The following is a 21,602-nucleotide window of genomic DNA, read 5'->3' as shown; positions in this document are numbered from 1 at the left end:
CTTTTTAAAGAGACGTTCTGCTATTTAGTTACTCAGTATTCTTTCAGCACTTTGCTGATATTCAGGAGCGCATCCTTTAAAAAGAGCTTCTGATTAATTCAAATCTCCAATACATCCCGAAAGAGTAATGATCTCTGTAGCACCCTATTAACAATTCTGGGAATATTTGTGAGGAGTCCAACAGAGTAGGAAAGGGGGATCATACCTCCATTCCAAGGGTATCTTGCAGACTTTAATGCAGGCAATACCATCCAACTATGAGTAAATTGGAGAGGAGAACCTGCCAGAGAATCAAAGTGGTCATTTAGTGACTTTCGGATTAGTCCATAAAACCAGTAATGGATTTCTGAGTTGCACACTTAAATTCCAAAGCTGCCCTGTTTGTGCAACCCTCTAAATTGCAGATAGATTGTCTTATTTTCCTTGTATCTAGGAAATTTAACAACTTAATTTATTCAGTTTAGGCACCACCCAACCAACTTTGGGTGGCATACAGTAAAAGTGACCGGATGAAAACAGAACACAGTACAATATTTACAAAAGAATAAACGAGAAGAATCGATGGCGGATCTGGTCAGCCGCATCCCCAACCACCCTAACCCCATTTTCTGCATCCTCTGAAACGCCTCTTTTCTTCCCCGTGGGGGAGACTGAGCCTCAATCTCTTGCTGTCTCTTCTTGGCTCCCGCAGCGGGGATGGAGGCTCTGTATGAGGTCAAGCGTTGCTCCTATCAGAATCCAGGACCTGCCCCAAACGGGAAACTTCGGGAATACTATATAGCAGCAGCAGAAGTGCGGTGGAACTATGGGCCTTCCGGATTAGACCGAAGTACTGGGAAAAGCCTGCAGGAGCCAAACAGGTAAGTAACTCTGATCAGTTTAGTCAAAGGTAATTTCCAAAGCCTGTGTGCTTCGGCCGGGAACACATCTGCAGTGTTGAAAGGAGCGTTGTGGAAAAAACAGTATTTTTCGGCTGTTAACTTTGTACTTTTACAAGTATAAGAATGGGCTGAATAACTAAATTCACTGCCTGAGTAGGGAGAGTATTTGTGATGCAGATGATAGTTCACTATAACAATGTATGTTGAAACTGGCTTAACAATAATAGCTGAACAGAAATGCAGGTGAGCTCAGGTTGGATCTGAAGTGAGCACTCCCTAGCCCAGAACTTTGTTCTCCCAAGGGCCAAGCAAGAGATGATCCCACTCAGGTATGCCAAGATCTGGCTTTGAGGGGCTGGCCATCCCCGATACTGCAGGAAATGGACAGCCATTGTGAGGAATTGCCATTGACACCCCTATCCTGAGAATTACAGTTTTTGATGGATGCTGAGAGTTCTCCAGCCCTGTCACAAGACTGTGGTTTCTTGTCTTCTGTGCCTGGGGATTAGACCACTGAGCAGACAGATTGAAAACTGCAAAGCTTATATTGGTCTTTGACTGTATGTGAATTTTAACAAAGTGTAAACAGAAACACAGCAGGCTTGTTTTTCAGCTGCAAAGTTGGCTGGCCCACCTTCCTTCCGAGAGGAAGGGATCGAATTGGGAGATGGGCATCTAGATAAATCAGTTAAATAAATAAGCAGGGTCTACTGCATGGGGACCCCTAGAAATTCTTATGGCCAAGGACCACAAGGCAGTGTAGATAACCCCAACCTCAGAAGTGCATGTGCCCTTCAGGGTCTTTTTTAGCAACATCAAGCTCTCTTCAGCTGCTCGGCTGAATTTCAGATCCCTTTAGTTCTCAGGCAGAAACCCATAAAAAACTGTAGCCTATACCTAAAATAGGCTTAGCAAGTTTTGTTTAAAAGAATCCCACCCCAGCCCAAACCCAGAGAATCCTGGCCCTGGCCCCCTGCAAGATGGATCTCATTCACGTTGTGCCAGATCCCTCCATGGCAGCCTTCAGCGCCCACCTTCAACCATTTCAGCTGCATCCTCACCCACCAGAAGTCGCCCACCCTGTACAGAAAGACAGAGCTGGCGTTGGGCTTCCCCTGGATTGTTGGTGTGCCAGCTGCAGCTTTTTGCTAGTTTTCCAGGAGTAGAAGTGAGCTGGAAAAGAGCCCAAGCGGTTGTCCAATACAAGCCTTATCTGGAAGCTTCCAGTGTTATATCATTGCCCCCCCCTTTGAAAATTACCTCTGGTAATGCTCAGCATCTGCTCGATTTAGGACCAAACTGAACTAGTCAGGCAAGCAGCAATTCCCTTTTCAGGCACAGAGTGGCAGAATTGGGTTGAGGATTCTTGATACGACTTTATGGCTTGAAAATCCCAGCAACCCAAGCAAACATTTGCCAGGGTGTCTGCAAGTGGTCAAAAAAGTCAAGATGGAAGCCACATCCATGTGGTCAAAGCCCCCACTCATTTTACATATAATGCACATAATGTTTGCGGCCACCATCCTGACGTTTCTCTCTCTCTCTCCTTCTCTCTCTCTCTCTCTCTCTCTCTCACACACACACACACACACACACACCAAACACTCTATTCTGTAATGTTCCTTGCGGTTACTAAACAGCCACAACTACAGTAGTACTTAAAAGTTTCTGAATCCTTTTGAATTCTCAATATTTCTGCATAAATATGACCTAAAACATGATCTGTGATCCACACAAGTCCTAAAACTAGATAAGAGAACCCAATTAAGCAAATGAGTCAAATGAGTTCATTTATTTATTGAGGAGAATGATCCAAAGCTACATATTTGTGTGCAAAGAGAAATTTAGAGAATTTCCCACAGAAGGACTGCTGAGTTCTTGTAGACAACCACAGAGATGACCTTGGAAAACAAATGGGGCAATTTGCAAAACAAGAATTAATCCTGGGAAAGAAAGACAGTGCTGGAAAGAAACTAAACTGTCTCTCTCTGGTAAAAGCAGAAGGAAAGGGAAACACTGTCAGGCTTTCAAGACTGATGTCAGCCCTTCAAAGTTGGCCAGGTCAGGAATAGGTCTCCTCACAAATGACTGGAATTCTATTGAGCTGGCTGAAATAACAGACTCTTGAAAGCTGGTGGTGTTTTCCCTTCCCTCCCTCTTATGCCAAGACAGGGAAATCTTGAGTTTCTTTCTCACACTTCCTCCATTTCCCCAGCATGATTCATCTCTGTGGTTCTCCTCATCTTTTCAGTCTGTCTTGCAAAGATCCAATCTCAACTTGTTTTGTCCAATCCAAACCCTTTGAGCCTGCAGTCCCTAGATATGGCATTTCCTGCTCCCCCCTGGATGGAATTGTACAGTTGGTTATCACCTGTAAATGATACTTCCCTGCAATGATGCTCCCCTCCAGTGGCTTTATGTAGCGGTTAAATAACAAGGGGAGAGGAGCGAGTCCTGCAGCAACTGTATAAAAGGGGCCACGGACTTATCCCTTCCCACAGCTGACTGGCACCACCCATTCAGGACGTAATGGGAGAGCTGTAAAATGTTGTCTCAACTCCCAACCCTTTTAGGATACCATAGTTGATAGTATGAAAGGCAGCTGGGGGATATAACGGGGCGAGAGCTGCGCTCCCATCATCCACATCCTGATCTAGATCTCCACAAGAGTGTCCAATGCCAACTGATAGGAGCATCCTTCCTGTTTTTCAACATACGCCTTTCTGGGATTAACAGAAAATGTCAGGAATTCAGCCTGAGCTCCCTTGAACACAAAACAGGTGTTCTCTTGCTGCTCCGCTGCCTCCCACTCTCCCGATTCTGCCAGCACACTCACTGCTTCCAATCTTGTCTGGCCAGGAAGCCCCCGGCTGGTGCTCGGGGGAGAGATGCGGGCTGGCCCTGATGCCTGGAGAAAGGGCAGAAAGGAGAACATTGGCAGCCACCTTGGCCTGCAGGTCTCGGACTTTAGCTGAGCGGGGCTTGTCATAAATGGTCTCGCTCTGTGAAGTACCCACAGGGGACCTCGTAGATGTCAGCAGGGGGGGCCACTAAGGCTACTCACTGCCGACTCCAGAGGCCAAAGGATGGCTGGGGCTGCCCCTGCGTTAATTTGCCCTCGGCTGTGTGGTCCTCTGCAAACGTGACCAGATCAGAATTTCTTATAGGTGTAATGAAAACACCGGTGAGGATTAGATCTAATGTTAAGTGCCAAAGATTAATCTGACTGCTAGATTTTTTGCAGGATTGTTTTTGTTTTCCTGGCATGACTGGGTGGAACATAAAAATGTCAGGGATATTTCTCTATTGTTAAAGCTAAACCAACCTCTGAATCAAAAGATTAATTTGCCAAGGCTGTTTGTACAATTCAAGATGAAACATGCTGCCATTCTTTATACAGCCAGATTTATACAATCAGTAACAAATACGTTTTTTAAAAGCTCAGAGTTTAAGGAATGCCGTGGCTGCTGGATAATGCAAAAATCCATCATGCGCTTGTTGGTGTTCAGTTTCTCAGAGCAGTTCTTTAAGCAGAATTCCAGTCAACCTGGGGGGACATTTTGGAAAGCCAAATACATTGAATATACAGACGGGACTTTTCGTGTGGAGAAGAGGCGGACGGAGGAAGAAAAGCACCTTGGGATACTCGGTAAGGTGGCAGGATTCCATCTCTAATTGAGCAAGGAGATTCTTAATTTATTGCCCATATCTGTTCATAGCTCCATCCCTTCACTCCTACAAGTAATATATAATCTAGTTAAAAACAATTTAGGAATTTGCTCCTTTGCAAGAGGAGCATCTTAAACAAACTGGAAACATACAATGCAAATGAAGAACAAAAATTCTAAAAGCAGTATTTAAATAAAAATGTTCCCAGATAAAGCACTTCTAGCTAAAGAATAGTGAGCATTTATTCAGTTCCACTTTGATGAAAACAAAATTTCTGTATATGCAAGTGGAAGTATATATACATATATATATCAACGTTACATATTCACTTTTTTTCAGATGGCACTTCAGCTCACAATATGTACAAAACTGTACATTATAGTTCACATAATATTCATATGTTAAGGGTGCATCGCATATGCGAGGAACTTGCTTGGAGATATTAAATATTTTATGTTTTACATATTAACTACATCAGCAACAGTGTGTGTGTGTGTGTGTGTATGAGAAAGAAAATGCATAGAAATTTTTGTGCAAATGTTTATTTTAAAAAAAATAGTTTGGAACAATGAGAAACTCATCCAAATCAAATTCACAAATTTGCTTTCCCCATCATTTAATAAAAAGACATTGTGCAACTATTATTTTTCCTGGTTAATGGATGTCCTTGTAGAAAGAGAAGAAACAGAAAATATGGCAGGATTATAATCTGAGGAGGTCATCACCTTGAATCCATGCTCTCAATAAAATTCAGTAAACAAACAGGGTAACTATGCAATTAAAACTTCAGTGAGAAGCAGCTCAGAATGCTGTCTGGAGAGTTCTGGGAGTTGAAGTGCACACATCTCAAAATTTGCCAAGGTCGAGAAACCCTGTGTTAGAGCATCCAAAGCTGGGGAGAGCTTTTGATTCAGGTATGGTGCAACGGATTTAGGGGCATGCAGGCTCTGGCACCAAGATGGTGTAATCAAAGGCCACCATCTTGACTTTTTTGACCATGCCCTGCCAACACCCCTGCAATTGGTTGTGAATTTCAGCCCGACTAAAGACCTTGTTTATGCTTAACTTCTCTAGCTCAACTTTTCTGTTTTGAAAGGCTGTTATTAAACCTTGTAGTAATTGGAGCTGTTACTCTGGATTTCCACTTTAATTAATGTTATCCAGGATCTATCTATCTTTTTGTCCCCTCCAAGCCAGAGCAAAGCAGACTAAATCTTTTATCTTTATTGTTAGTATTTTATTTTGGTGATTCTGGATCTCACCAGATGGCCTTTGATTGAATTGTTTTTCTTGAAAACAGTCACCACCAGGCTAGGGCTCTGTAAACATTAAGTTTTTAAAACTTAAAATGAATAATGTTACCATAACATAAGCATTGCTGGATCCACAAAAGCAGATGCTGAATTATTTTTTTATATTTTTTCAGTCAGGGATCCATCATTTGGGGAGGTGCAGAGTCTTTGAATTGTACTTGGTATTTGAAAGGCAAGATGGTGATCTCACTCAGAAAAGCCTGTCCAGGTCAGGACAAAAAGTAAATTAGATTTTTGCAAATGTATGTCCGTCAAATTACATTACATTAAAATAAATTATAATGCTCATTCTCAACATCTGTAATCATTTCTGTTTCCCCCTTTTTATCATATTAAACATGACAAGGTGATGGCAATGTTAGAGTGTTCTGGGGGCCACACCGAAGGCTTTGGGCTGACTGTGGGGGCCCTGGTTGGGCCCTCTAGCTCCAAGGGATTGCTCTTTGTTAGCCGAGATTTATGCAGTTCTCTGAAGCTGGTTCATTTGCGGTTGCAGCTCATCCATGCCCCCTCCTCTCTTTCACCCCGCAGGGCCAGTGATCAAGGCCGAAGTAGGTGACACCATTCAGGTGACCTTTGCAAACAAAGCCTCGTGGCCCTTCAGCATTCAGCCCCACGGTGTGTTTTACAGAAAGCTGTCAGAAGGAACCCCATACCAAGATGGTTCGTTCTTCTCACCTCTCTGTGTTCATTTTTTATCTGTTCTGGAATGAAACACATATATCACAGGTGTGATCCTTTCAGTCAATAAACAGGTCAGGCAAAGAAAGTTCTTGGTCCAAGAAACAGAGGCTATTTCCAGTTATACAGAAACAGTTTTATAGGAAGCCTTCATGTGGAACACTGGCAACGTATTGGCAATGCTCTTCTCCTGCCTGGTGTCCTCCATGTTGGCTGTGGATTATGGGAGCTGAAAGGGCCAAGCGGTGGAAGGCATTCTTAATCTGCTTTATTTCAGTAGCCAATCTGAGAATTTCCTTCTGAGATGACATTTCATTTTTAATTCTTAAAAACTATAAAAGCAACACAGAAGAGAGCAAAGATTATTAAGAGTGGAAGGGAGGACAAAGGGCTATCACAGCCCCTGAAAAAAATCTGGAAACAGCTCATCCACTTGAGCTCAGCAAGGACCACTTAGCCAGGCCCTGGGCAGAAGTTTTTGGAATGACAAACCAGTCAGTCAAAACCTAAATAATGCATCTATCACAATTCTTCCCTTCCTCCAAATGCTGAGGGCATTGAACAGACCCTCCTTCACATCAGCCCTGTGAAGTCACTTAGGCTGAAGAATCATTGCTGGCTACCCCATCGCTAACCTTTGAAGCCAAGAAGGAATTATTTTCTTTCTTTTATTTAAAGCATGTCTATTAGAACAGTTTGTAAACACTGCATAAAAATGCAGTAGAAGTGAGCAGAATATTCAGTTAAAATTAACCAGCAAATCTGGACCCCTGTCGTCCAGTTCTCAGTATTAACTCATCCATGCCATCTTTCAGTTTTTCCCAGGAGAGACAATCTGGTGCCCATTGGAGCCAATATGCCAGTAGACACGTCCCATTGCACCTTCCCAGTTTCCTGGCCCATCTGATCATTCTGGGTTCCAGTCTTTAAAATATTAAGCAGGAAGCTGCTTCCTTGCAAAGCAATTCTTTACAAGATACTTTGGGACCCACCTCTGAAAGTAACAATGACTGGTTGGTGCAACCCAGAACTTCCTTTGAAAATGTGTCTACCTTCACTTCCCCCCGAGAAAGGATAAACTGAAATTTCGGAGAGCTTGCCTTTGAGGCCAAGAAGGAATTATTCTCTTTCTTTTATTTAAAGCAGGTCTATTAGAACAGCTTGCCTTCCAGTAAATGGATATGGTAATGATTAGTGATGTCTCTCTTGGCAGAGAGTATTCTGGTGCCCCCTCTCCATAGTAGCCATTGTACAGGGGTGACCACATTCCAAATATGCCCATCAAATGGAAAAAGCCAGGAACATCTGTTCCCACCGTGCATTATGTGAGATGATTTGATGGACCAACGAATGCAGATATACAAATAACGGGATTTTCCCTTCATTTTAAAGGCTTACTCAGAAATGGAGCATCCGTCAAGCCATTTGGGAACTTCACATATCACTGGACGGTGCCACTACATGTTGGCCCCACAGCCTCAGACCCTCCTTGCCTGACCTGGATGTACTCTTCTGCAGTGGATCCCACAAGAGACACCAATTCTGGCTTAGTGGGTCCCTTACTCATCTGTAGGCCTGGCACTCTCAATGAAAGAAACCAGCAGGTACTATGCATCATTTTCTCATGCCTGACACAAGGGAGGAATATGAGGAAAGGGTTAAATTGAGAGGTGGAGCATCTATTGTGGATGCAGGAGGTCCACATCCAACACTAGCATCATCAGGGCCGGGAAAGACCTCAGAGCCAGATCCTGAAAACTGCTGCAGTTAGTACAGACCCGTCTTCCCCAGCTACCTCTGTCTTCCAGATGATTGAATCCCAACTTAGATGAGTCCCCTCCAAGTACTCCTGTTAGCCAATAGTTAGGGAAGCTTGCTGTAAACTATCTAACCATTTGGGGACCATCGCTTAATAATACGTTTTCTGCCTTCTTTTTAGGCTGCTGTAAAACCCTTATCCTAGTGCAAAAATAAAACCTTTGCTTTATAAATCTAGATCTCTCAGTTGGTGCATAGTGGAGATTGCTGATACGCACACATGTGCAAAAAATTAATCTTCTAACTTATTTAAGTGGTTGGACCTTAGCTCACTTAAATAACAAGATAGATTGTATTGTCGAAGGCTTTCACGGCCGGCATATGATGGCTGGTGTGGTTCTTCCGGGCTGTGTGGCCGTGGTCTTGAAGTTCAAGACCACGGCCACACAGCCCGGAAGAACCACACCAGCCAACAAGATAGATTCATTAATGCTGCCCTCTGTAATTTTTATAATTAAATAATTAAATATCCATATCCAGAGGGAAGTCAGCTTGAAACCACTGCTCCGTGTTGCTCTGTTTGTGGTTTCTCAGAGGCTTCTGTATGGCCACTGTGAGAAGTGGATGCTAGATGAAGGAGGTCAAAGGTCTGACCCAACTTCAAGACTCTTTCTAAGATATTTCTCTGGCTGGGTGTTGTTTTTAGGCAGACAGTAGTTTCTCATTCTAATTCCCAAATCAGTGTGGTTCTCCAGAAAACATGTCTAGGTTTCCACAATATGCTAAAACCGGGTTAACAAAACACAGTTGCTAAATTTACCTAATATGCTATGCCAAACCAAAACATTACACACACTCTGGCTCACGGCATGTATTAAAATGGTAGCTGCATTCCCATCCTTTATACAGAATCATAGGCCAGCCATCCCCACTTTAGCTCTGTGAAACTAAGGCTGTGTGTAATTTCACATTTCCTGATTTCGTTCCAGTTTTTTATGTGGATTAGCCGATTGTATTCAATGAGATTCTAAGCATTTCAAAATCTGATATCCTCTGTGTTGTTTCCTAGAAAGGCATTGATAAAGAGTTTTACCTTTTGTTTGGTGTGTTTAATGAAAACCTAAGCTGGTATGTGAACACTAATCAGAAGTATCTGAAATACACATTGGGGAAAGAAGAACCATTTGAGGATCACATCTTCAAAGAGTCCAATAGAATGCATGGTATGTCTGTGCGCCCAATCTGGGGGATGAAAGCAAAACATCAGGCAACTGAGTGTCCTGTGCCAGCAGTTACAAGTGTAGGAGGTTAGAGGTCTTTATGGCAGCTAAATATCTCACCACAGCTCAGGAATGTGAGGCCTCAGGAAAAACAACATTACTTCAGAAGTTAAACTTCCATGTGGACAAATCCAAGATCCGAGAATCAGAGCAGAGTATAGTCTTTTACCAGTCCAAAGATCAACCAGGGAATCAGAAGCAGCACTCACTGAGGAAGTCATGCCTGAGGTTGGAAGGCTGTTTGCCAACATAAACTCTCAACCTCTTATTTTATAGCATGACTCAGGCATGGCTATTTTCCTGAGTCGTGCCTGTTTTTCGAGGAGCCACATTTAATATCTCTGTTCTCCTATTTGGGCAGTGTTGTCCAAACTTGGCCACTTTAAGATGAGTTGACTTCAACTCCCAGAATTCCCCAGCCAGCCACTTGTCTTAAAGTGGCCAAGTTTGGACAACACTGTATTTGGGTATGAAAAGGGTGAGTATCTTTTCCTGCTCAGGTTCTAGGTCAGCTGACTCAACCTGCCGCTGTGCTTCTGTGACAAGTAGCTGATTACCTGATTGCTCCAGAACTGCAGGCTCATCCTCCAACAGGATCTGCTCTTCTGAGTCTTGTCTGCAGATGATCTGAGAGCCTGGTGGGTGCTGACTAGCAAGAATAGAATTGTCAAGCCCTGTTCTTCCAAGTCAGAAGAATCACCAGGCTCATCAGACAGGTTCACAACCCTTGGACATCATGGCAACTCAGATTTGTTGAGGTGGATGCAAATAATTTAACAAACCAACGATAAATGGCTAACTGTTGACATAGGTTCCACCTCGTCCTTTTCCTTGGTGAAACACTTTAGGAAAACCTACAGAGAAAAGCTTGAAAGCAATGGCCCTCCCTATTATTGCTTTTTACAATGACAAGCTGCTTTTAAGTAGACTTCCTCTCCTCTTTCCAATACGCTTGGCTTGATTCCCATCCTTGCTAGCCAGCATCACTAATGGCCATCCTACCTGAAAATTATAGGAATTAAAATCCAAGACATGGAGGTCCCAATACTTGGGAATCCTGGTTTACCCACTTTCCAGGCTATCTCAATTCATGCTTAACTTTACATCTTACAGTACTGAAATCCAGACATGAATTACAGTGCGCTGCTTTGATGAATTTCTCTAGAACAATAATGTACTGAGGGGGTGTTCTGCTTCCAATTAGGACTCTTAAATCCCTCAGAGTGGATGTTCTCAATGCTGTGTTCCAGTCTAGCAGCAGCCTCAGCTCTGATTGGCTGCAGTACCTTTACGTCCCTCCCCTCCAGCGGCTGGTCAATGCCCTGGGAAGCCATTTTATCCTGGGCTCCTGAGCTATGTTCTTGGCTGGTCGGCAGTTGCCATTTTTTAATAATCTTTTTCATTAGTAATTTATTTGTGCAATTTCTATAGACACCCATCTCAATCCAAGTGACTTGCGGTTGATCCAGCGATGGTCCGTTAAGTCAATGAACTATCCTCACCAGTGTTTGCCTACCTTCTGTAGAAGCCCACTGCACCATGTCCCAGTGGGCATCCTTTCAGTTTCTGCCCAGACTGGGTGAAGCCTACCCTCTTTCCCACCCCATGCCCACAGCCCTGCAAGGCTTCCCAACCCTCTCCTTAATTTATTTTTTTGAATATCTTTAAGTTGCAATGTAGGAGCCTTGCTGCTTTGTTTCTGTGAAGCTGAACTATTTGTTCTTCCTCACTTGCAGAGGAACGTAGGAAGAACCTGCTGCTTTGATTATTGCAGCATCAGATCAATCATGATACGATAAAAGGAAAAAGGAAAAAAGAAAGGTCTGCATTAGTATCAAAAGAGAAAGGAGGGAAGAGGTGTGAAGGCATCCATGTGTGCAAATATCTGGAAAGCAAAGAAAAGGCACAGGGGCTAGTAAGGAAGCAACAACCCTGACAGGAAAAGGCAGACACAGGAAGGGGGAGAAGCAGGCAAGCAACCAAGCAGGTCTTGTGATGGCCGTAGCCCAGATGTTTGTGCAGTCCTCTCCCAAAATGTCACTGGGGAAGGTGTCACCTGAACACTGAACTCACTGCTGATTTTTTCCCTGTTTTCTTTTGCATTGAAGCCATTAACGGATTCCTCTTTGGAAATTTGCCTCTCCTGGATATGTGCAAGGGAGACACCGTTTCCTGGCATCTCCTGGGCCTTGGCAGTGAAACTGACGTTCACGGAGTTGTTTTCCAAGGAAATACCATCTTGATGAATGGGATGAGGCGAGACACAGCTAGTCTCTTCCCTCACACCTTCACCACCGCCCTCATGCAGCCCGACAACCTAGGTAAATGCTTAACCCCATGACCCCTCTTCCCTCTCTCAGGACTGAGAAACCTGTGGCCCTTCACAGCTTGTGGAACTGTGGCTCCCCACGTCCCTCATTTTTGGCCAGACTGGCTGGGCTTTGCCACATCTGCCCTCAGCTCCTTCCCATATTAACTTTAAGATGAAGGCAGATACTGTAACACTGCAGAGCAATAAGGTCAAATGAGAAGCATGTGGGTATATTTATTTATCTATTTAGAGATTGTGTGTCTATCTCACTTTGCTTCTAGGAACTCAAGGACACATACAAGGGGGGGAGGTCTGTGTTGTAGGTTGGTCTGAGCAAATGCCCCAGGTCAACCAACTGAGCCCCATAATTAGGAGAGGACTTCTACTGGAGTTTTCTGAGTAGTGATCCGTCACTTTAACTACTACCCTACATTTGCTGTCAATAAGTTCAGAATAAGGAAACACTTCCTTGAGAGCTCAGCAGTCATGGCAGCAACTGGGCTGGTATCTGAGAAGGTATCTGCCCCCCTCTCCCAATCCCTGGAAAAGTTTACTCATTTTTTTCCATTTCTTTAAAATAAGCCAGAAGATGCACACATCAGTACATTTGGGGCGCTTAAAAAATGTTGGCTCATTGCCTGATCTGACAGAATTTAGGTCTGCCTTTCCCATAGCTGGTAGAGAAGCTTCAAAGATGTTTTTGCTCCCAGCCTGATTCTGGGCATCTTCTCAGTAGCTTTGTCTGTCTCCTTCTAGGGACTTTTGGCGTGTACTGCCAGACGAGCAACCACTATCAGTATGGCATGAAAGGCCGTTACTCTGTTCAGCAGTGTGGGAAAAAGGCATATTTTCCAGACCAACAGTATGGGGCAGCGAGAACCTTTTACATCATGGCAGAGGAGGTGGAGTGGGACTACGCTCCGGAGCGCAGCTGGGAGCTGGAAAGGCACAACAGCTCTGGAGAAGAAAGGTATCGGTGCTGCTTCCGAAATAGCTGCTTCTGGTGACTCATTTCCATGAAATGGGATGCAGTCAGTCATGCTTTTCCTTGCAAAGATACGTTTTGGGGGAATTCTCTTGAAAGAGATGTTTAAATCAATTGGCCTCCTAAGGCAAAATTTCAGAAGAGGTGTAGGCCAATTGGGAAGAATCCTGAGGAAGGTAAGGCAGCTGGTTAGTGAGCTGAGAAGAAGCAAGCCCTAGAAAAGGTTGTGAGTGTTTAGCCTGGAGAAGGCCAGTGAAGACCTGAAATGCTTCCCTCAGAAGAGGGCAAAGAGCTCTGTTGCCCCAGATGGGGTCTAGTGCAGCTCAGTTACTGGAGGATCAATTTTTGCCTGAAGATCAGAAAAAGCTTGTTGACAGTAAGCTCATCTGACACTGAAGCAAGCAATTACCTAGGGGCTCTTCTCGCTGAAAGTCCACAAGCAGAAGATACATATTTGGATTGAAGGCTCTATGGGCCAGCGGTGGTTCTCAGGTGGAACCAGTTTCCTACGTTGTGCCTCTCCTAGAATGGTCAGCCAAGAGAAGGGGGGAAGGACTTCATTCCCATGGGGCAGAAAAACCTGTGGTAAGGACAGATCAGGCTCAGCAGAAACTCTCCTAGGGCCATTACCTTATTTGAATTGTCTAAAAAAGAGGACATTCTGCAGAATTTATTTAGTTTTGCTCTTCTGCCCTTCACCCACCCAGCACACTTTACCTCTCTTGAGTGTTGCTCCCTTTTACACTTTCCATCTTAATGTGTGGAAGCTAGGTAGGGCATAGATGGGACTGCAAGCCCAATCGTAGTTGCTATCCAGCTCGAGCCCTTCGCATGTCCAAACAAAGGCCCGATTGCAGCTTGTGTCCTTGCCACTGGCCACTTCTCCTCCGTCTCCTCAGGCACTGCAGAAGCTACTGCCTCCTTCAACTTCTGCTACACTTCAGTTCAGCTCAGTTCAGTTAGTGCACAGGGAACCAGAAGATCAAAGGGCTTCATGTTGAACTTCAGAAGATCAAAGAGCTTCAGAAGATCAAAGAGGTCATGTTGGGGGAAAGCACCCCCTCATTCCTCTTGCTAGGAAGAGAAGCTGGCTTCCAGTCTGTTGCTCTGCCAAGGGCCTCAGCATCCCTCCTGCGGCAGAAATCCCTTGACCCACCAGGGGCGTCCACAGGGAGGGAATAAAAAAAATCAAGATGGTAGCCACAACCATGCAATCAAAGCCCCGCCCCTTTTTATGTGCATTGTGGCAATGTAAAAAAAAGGGGTGGGGCTGATTGCACGGCTGTGGCCATTCTCTTGACTTCCTTGACCACCCCCCAGCAGATATCCCTGCCCTGCTCACAGCCACATATGGCAAAATCCTGAATATATCCCAGGAAATGCCTCCATGAGGTAACTCTGTCAGAAGTATGGCAAGCTGCAAAACAGAACAAAACAAAAACTTATTTTAAAGGTAATTAAGGTCTTGATATTTGTACATAAGAATTATTGCAGTTTTATAAATCTAGACCCAGAGGCAGAACCTGAAATTCCTTGGGCCACATGAGCACTCAAAAATCTTAGATACGCTTCCCACAAATATTTTTAAACGTTTTACCAAAATGGTTTTTTAATGAAGTACAAGCAGAAAAATAATAGTATATGATGGGAACATCATCTTATTAAGTATATTTAATCAGATACGTGTGTTACTGAAGTGAAGTTAAATATTGTTTTTGCCCTGGCCTCACTAGCGACCTTCTGGTGTAGGCACCAGAAAAAGCCATCGACCTCTCAGACAGACCAAAGAGTGAGGATTCCTTGAAGCAAACTTGGCCACTTTAAGATGAGTGGACTTCAACTCCCAGTTGCTACGCTGGCTGGGGAATTCTGGGAGTTGAAGTCCACTCATCTTAAAGTGGCCAAGTTTGGACAACACTGCCTTAAAGGCATTTCTCACACCTGGTTGTTTTCCACTCAGTGAACACATGAGTGGGGACAAGATAACAGCTTCCTTTTTCTTTCCTTCCCTACTTCAGGGTTGGGCAACCTCCAGAAATCCATTGGTGGCCACCAGCACCCCACGTTCCCAGCAAAAAGGGCAAACTTTGGGCTGTGACCTTGATCCATTTTCTAGGTTGAATTATCAAGAAATGCAGCATTTACCTTTGGGAGATGTTCTACTCCCTTCCCCTTCCTGAGAAACCGTCACAATAGCCAAACCATTCCTGCCAGGCTCTTCCCAGGGATATCAAGCATTGTCAGAGAGTGTCTTGTAACCCTCTAAATGTAAGAAACTGCCATGCTCAGTTCCCAATGAAAACAACTCCCCTTGAAAACTGATGCAGGTTCAAAGAAAAGTTCATGTATTGAGAAGTAGTGTACAGCTTCTAAAGCATTGCTGAAACTAAAGCCCGTGTGCGCCAAAAGTCGATTTTACCCCCTTCCCAGTGCACCTTCTCCCTTCTGTCTGTTTTATTCTCATTTGCCATCCTTGCTCCCTTTCATACAGTGACAACCACGAACTCAAGTGCAGAGCCCCTGGATTGCTCTTGCCTCTCCAGACAGCAGTGTTGAACCCAGGTCTTCTCTAGGGTCTCCTTCTTCGAGAGTCTGATTTCCCTACAGGCTTTCATGTCAGCCTGGCCCACATCTGTTAAAGGCAAATTTCCTTGAGTAAAAATCTGCCCAAAGCAATGAATGAGATCCTGACACACACAATTATAAGTGGTTTATTCATGCTAACCATGCATCTTTAATGCAAAAGGGAATCTTGAAATTCACAGGTATGGTGAAGTATTTCTCAGTCGTGAGAATGGACGATTGGGCTCCAAGTACAAGAAAGCAGTTTATAGGGAATACACAGATGGGACGTTCAAGACCCCAAAGAGCAGAACGGGTGCTGAGGAACATCTAGGGATATTAGGTAAGCCGTTAAAACTTATGGGTATGACTTCATTCCAGCTAGATAGAATCTTAAACCCATTTCTGTACGTTATTTTCAAAAGCGTATCTTTTTTGTCCGCTCCTGATAGGCTTTTGCAATTTCTCAACCAGGAGATTTGCACCCCAGAAATGACACAGTTCTCTTTGAAGTATAAAGAGTCCTTGACTTACAACCATTTTTTCAGCAACCATTCAAAGTTAAGATGCCACTGAACAAATGATGGTTATGATCAGTCTGGGAGTTCTGGTCATCCCAGCACCCTTGCAATCAGCTGATTGTGATCTGGGCACTGGCAACCGGTTTCCACTTATGACCGGGTGCAGCACTTCGCAATCACATGATTGCCATTTGCAACCTTCCCTGCCAGCTTCCCCAGAAAGTCAATGAGGGAGCCAGCAGGGAAAGTCACAGGTCACTGTGGTAAGTCTATACCACCCGCACACCCTCCCTCCACCCTTCATGCTGCACCAGCCACTTGTGCACCCTCACACATCCTCCCCGATCCGTGCTGCATGCTTGTGCACCCTCCCCAACCCGTGCTGCACCTCTCGTGCACCCCTTCACCCCCTTGCACACCCCTGACCTGCACCGTACCTCTTGCACACCCCCTTGCACCCTTCCCCACCTGGCAGCAGCCACTTACCTGCCTGCCGGCCTGGGACTTGCAACTTCCTGTCAGCTTCCCACTGCCTTTGGTTGTGGGAAACCGGCAGGAAGTTGCCTCACCTAAAGTCCATGGGATTTGGTTAACGACAGCAACTGGGAGTGCAGGGATTGCCGTCATTAAGCTATGAGGTCTCGCTTTATGACCCCATCACTTAGCGACAGAAATTCTAGTCCCAATTGCCATCGTAAGTCTAGGACTACCTGTAAAGAGTCCACATCATTTGCACTGACAAAGTGCTTTGGGTTGCTTCAGAGCTCCTCCCCGCCTCCCCCCTCCCACCTTTCCAATGTCCAGAGAGCTTTTGCGATGGCGCCATGCCTGGGGGGAGTCGGAGGAGAAGTGCGCGTGCCACAACTTTTGGATCGCTCACCCCAAGCTTTGGAGAAGTGCGATGGAGAACGTGCCTTTCTGCCTTCTCTGGCACCGCTCACCAAGGCCTGGGAAGAGTGGGCCAGAGAAAGCAAAAGGTGTATTTCTGCAGCCTCATTGTGGCTCTCAGCAGCAGCCCAGGGAGGCTGAGTGGTGCCTCCCCAGAAAGATTCTTGGCTGGCGCTGCCCGGGAAGCAACGGGGGCCAGTGGAGCAAAGCAAAGTAAGGTGGCTGCTTCTCTCAGAAGCAAAGCGGTTACAGCATGTCGCTTTCTGAAGCTGCTTGGAGGGAGTGCTGCGCATTAAAGTTCGCCAGAAGAAACCCCCTGCCAAAGTTTTGCAGAGCCCTAATTCCTAGCCACTGTTTTGCTTTGCCCTTCCCGCCTCCAGGTCCCTTTCTTTGGGCAGAAGTGGGAGATGTTCTCAACATAGTTTTTAGGAACAAGGCTTCGCGGCCTTACTCCATTCATGCCCACGGAGTCCTGGAAAAAAACAACAGGGGCTCGAAGACAGCATTGCCTGGTGAGTCTTGCCAGCATTTGCTTGGCAACCTGCATGCCTCGATTTTGTTTCTTTATGTGCTACCTGTGTGTGTGTGTGTCAAAAACTCCAGAGGGCAGCCACAACTGCCCCGCCTTCCCTAAGACTGAGAAACCTAAATAATTATGAGTTTTCAATGCAGCCCTAAAACTGTAGCCTTTGTCAGTCCACAGGATTGCAGTTTCTGGATGGATGGGGAGGGGGATCAGGGATTTTGGGAGAGAAATTCCTGGTAAGAAAAATTCTAATGTTTCCTTCCTGCCTAGAATTTTTTTTTCCTGATTCAAAGAATTCAGAGTATCGGGTATCAGGCTGGGTCCACGAAGAGGCATGTAAAAGGGAGCGGGTCTTTATGCAGCCATGGGGACCCTCTTGACTTTTTTCACCTACTCTGTGTTCACCCCCCCTCCCTGTCTTTCTTCCAAGGAGTGTGTAGATGTCTCCCTTTTCCTCCCTCCCCCCTTTTTTTATTTTGCTGGTCAGTGGCCATAATAAAGATCATAGTACCCCATTTTTATCTATGCCAGTGTTTCTCAACCTTGGCAGCTTTCAGAGGGGTGGACTTCAACTCCCAGAATTCCCCAGCCAGCACAGCTGGCTGGGGAATTCTGGGAGTTGAAGTCCACCCCTCTGAAAGCTGCCAAGGTTGAGAAACGCTGATCTATGCTATGAGAGTAGAAACTTGGTCCAAGATTAGCAATGAGCTTTGTGGCTTAGTGGAGTTTAAACTTGGATTTCCGAGTCATCTGAAAGCTAACTGTGGCATCTCCCCGACTCACAGTATAACACCGGTTGCATCATTCCGTCTGTCTTCACCAGCGATTGCTGTGGAGGTATGGAAGCACCCCAGAAGTCTCATATGACCAAATAGCACTCTGTGAAAACTGAAGGGGGCCAAGAAACATCTAAATAATATAAACCTACATCTAAAATAAATACTTCTGAATAGTCTGTATACAGCCTCAAAACATGGTTTGCGGGCAGTGGCCAGATAGAACATTATTTTAAAGGAACGACCCAACCCACTTCAATCAAGTCAGCTTTAGTTGCGTAATACCAGAGAACAATATTCTTAACCGGCCAGAGGTCAACTAAGTAGGGCAGGGCTGGAGGAAAGCATAATCTTAATAAAATATAAACTTAGTTTGTGAAAATAACCACAGATCAAAGAAGAACGCACACAATGTCAGGTTCAGCCGGCACTGCACGCCTAGGAACTTGCCCAGCCGCGCTTTAGTCAATTTCACCGCTCGAGCGCCAGCGCAGAAAGAGGAAAGGCGAAACCGCAAACTAATGAATGGGCCTCCTGGCGCCACTTCACTAATCTGGAGCGGATGCCTTGTGTTAAGCCGGAGGGCCGCGGGCGCTATAGACAAAGGAGAGAGCCGCGGAACTGAGGAAGAGATCAGCGCGCGAGGGGATGCTCCCGGCTGGGCGCGCGACAGAAGCCCCAACGAAGGCAACGACCCCAACGCCACAGGCAACAACAATCAAAGAAAGAGAGAACTGGGCTGAAGTAGAAGCGGGGTATTACAGGGGGCAATCTGCAAGCTAATTTGTAATATGTAACCTAGCAACGGGCCCGCGGGGGGATTGAGACAACTATAAAGGAGTAATGTAAATGTACCAAGCCAGTCCTGGCTTTGCTTGTGACTGCTACGTTACGCATGAGTAAACCTCTTTTGTGAACCACACGTGTCACGGGAGTTTCTGTCAAACGGGGCAAACCTTACACACAAACCATTGTTCTAAATACAGGTATTGCTGAATCAGCAACAGGACAAAGGCGGCCCTTGATTTTAGCTGGTGCCCCCATCGCCACTCACTGTAGTAACTTATGGCTGCTGACAAACTTGTTTTTCTCAAATTAGGTGTGCTGTCTTTTGTGGCCTGGTGTTCAGGAGGAGGGCTTTATATCTGAAGACTTAATTTTAAGATACACAATCCCCTTCAGCTAAAGTTCCTAACCGAAGTGTTGAAATCTCTCTCTCTCAGGGGAAATTGTAACGTATCAATGGGATGTTCCTGAAAGATCTGGTCCAGGGCCGAATGATTCAGCCTGTTTGTGTTGGATCTACTACTCCACAGTGGACCGCGTCAAGGTTTGCGCTTTTCCATTTCTCCTTGTTGGTGTACCATCCCAACATGTGATGGGGCAGCCCCATGAAACATTAGTGGTCAAGGTGTTGGACTAGGCACGCTCAAGCCCACCTCAGCCGTGGAACTTCCTGGGTGACTTTGGGTCTGCTATTCTCCCTCACCACAGGGTGGTGGTTGTGGGGAAAATGCTGGAGGGAGCATCACGTATGCCATCTTGAGCTCCTGGAGGAAGCAGAGTTTGTGTGTTTGTGTGTTCTATGCACCTCACCAACAAATCAGCATGCTGGGAGCTGTTCACTAGCTTCACAATAAAAAGTAATAAAGCAAAAGAAACACGAACATCCACAAGCCTCCTCCATGCATACCTCTGCTTTTCTCTTTTCCTTTGCAGTAGATGTTCTTCCTTTGGGAATGATGGAGTGAGGTTCTTCTTTTCAAGGAGCTCCCTAGAAGCACATAAGTCTGACCTGCAGCTATGTAGCTGTCCCCTTCCTTCTGTGCTGGTCTTCCCCCTGGTCACATCACATTATGTTGTATTATTGCCTGCAGCTTTCACAACAGCAATCACACACTAGCATTGGCTGAGGTGAAGCAGGATGAATCGCTAGTGCTATTAATGAGAATAGAATTGTGTTGAGTACACTATTGCCATTCCTTTGTTCTGGGGTGTCACACGCACATGTAACACACCTATTTAAATTGTATAAGGCCTTGACTGATGCAGCTGACCATGCTTTGCGGCATTGTGATAGTGAAAAGTATGTGGAGTTCTACCAAACGTGTGCTGAGTTTTACTACTTCCCGTTCTTTTCTTGCAGGATTTGTATAGCGGCCTCGTTGGCCCCCTGAAAGTTTGTCGTAAAGGGACACTGGATTCTGATGGGAGAAGGAGAGGTGTAAGCAACGAGTTTGCCCTCCTCTTTTTGGTCTTCGATGAAAATCAGTCTTGGTACCTTGAGGAGAACGTGAAGACTTATGTCCAAGGAGACTGGAACCGTTCCCACCAGCAGGACGAAGAATTCGTGGAAAGCAACAAAATGCATGGTTTGTAGAGCTACCGTGCTTTTTGCATTAGCTCCAGTGATGCCTTTGCACGTTGCAAAAAGAGAATTGCGTCTCTTAATGAAAAACAGAAGAGTTTTCTGGGAAAAAAAAGTATTGTCCCACGTGCATATTCCACCTGAGAGAGGTGGGAAATTTCTGGAGGGCCAATACACATGCAGCTTTAATTTCCTTAGGAGGAGCTCACTGGATAGAGTTTTTGTCATATAAAGTTCCTTTTCACAGATCTATAGTCTGAGAATAAAACACTTTCATAGCATTAAAAAGCAACACCCTTCAGATCTCTAGAGGTAAACGAAGGAATTCTTGCACAGGGCAAGGTTAGCTCTACACTTTTTCTTACTTCTAGTGTATCACCTGGGAAGGGTTTAGTTGGCACTCTGCATAGTGAACAATTAAATAATGAGTATTACTGGTTGCCATTGGGGAGTTCTTTTGCATGAAAAGGGCTCATGCAAATCTGAGGGCCTGCTCAAATTGCAGAATTCCCTGTTTTTCTAGCTCCTAGCTTTTCCCTGCATCTTTGTGGGTATTTTTCTTCCCTGCTGCTGCTCCTTCATCTTTTTTCCCCTTGTTTTAGGGTCACTCATTCATTTTCAGGGAACATTAAGAATTCTAAATGCTGCTAAGTCTGAAGTGAAAACCCGCTGGGTAGTAATTTGCAAATGATTTGACTCTTGATTTGGAGACCAATAAAACGTGCCTCTTGGCCCTTTTCTGAATAAAACACAACCAGTACAAAAAGGTTGTTGCAAAAGGGTTGTTGCGATCACATCACGGGCTGTTAGGAGAAACCACAATCAGCCCCCGGCAGAGAATATCTAGGAGGCAGGGTGGTGTCTCCTGTGCCAAGGTCTCCTGAGGACTCCTCATGCCTAGGAGCTAAGCAGCTGGGGAAGAGAGTAAGTCTCCATCAGAGGTACTGGTAGGCTTGATTTACGGAAGGCTCCCTTTTGGTTCCAGATTATTTTATTTTATTATTTCCTTTGAGTCAGTCTTGACTCCTGCCGACTGCCCGGACTAGTCCCTGCAGTTTTCTTACCAAGATTTCAGAAGTGATC

General features: G+C 45.2%; 1 protein-coding gene across 4 annotated transcripts in view; it reads left to right on the top strand.

The window, feature by feature from the left end:
- The window catches only part of HEPH (hephaestin), a 62,381-nt gene that overhangs the window by 28,324 nt on the left and 12,455 nt on the right, over positions 1-21,602 (top strand). For 3 of the 4 annotated variants that reach the window (XM_088129300.1, XM_088129297.1, XM_088129298.1), the window contains exons 8-18: positions 692-860; positions 4,322-4,530; positions 6,395-6,526; positions 7,937-8,148; positions 9,372-9,525; positions 11,691-11,903; positions 12,650-12,863; positions 15,644-15,783; positions 17,230-17,361; positions 19,375-19,481; positions 20,298-20,523. In XM_088129300.1, the coding sequence (XP_087985426.1) occupies positions 692-860; positions 4,322-4,530; positions 6,395-6,526; positions 7,937-8,148; positions 9,372-9,525; positions 11,691-11,903; positions 12,650-12,863; positions 15,644-15,783; positions 17,230-17,361; positions 19,375-19,481; positions 20,298-20,523 (1,908 nt within the window). The remainder of the gene's footprint in view (positions 1-691; positions 861-4,321; positions 4,531-6,394; positions 6,527-7,936; positions 8,149-9,371; positions 9,526-11,690; positions 11,904-12,649; positions 12,864-15,643; positions 15,784-17,229; positions 17,362-19,374; positions 19,482-20,297; positions 20,524-21,602) is intronic. The other variant, XM_088129299.1, reaches the window with a different exon arrangement.

Source organism: Python bivittatus, unplaced genomic scaffold (assembly GCF_059951505.1).
Source record: "Python bivittatus isolate LINGU-HERP-01145 unplaced genomic scaffold, Pbiv_v1 ctg000790_np1212, whole genome shotgun sequence".
NCBI classification, from domain to species: domain Eukaryota; kingdom Metazoa; phylum Chordata; class Lepidosauria; order Squamata; family Pythonidae; genus Python; species Python bivittatus.
The sequence above is the reverse complement of the archived record's forward strand: the minus strand, read 5'-3'. Positions and strand labels throughout refer to the sequence as shown.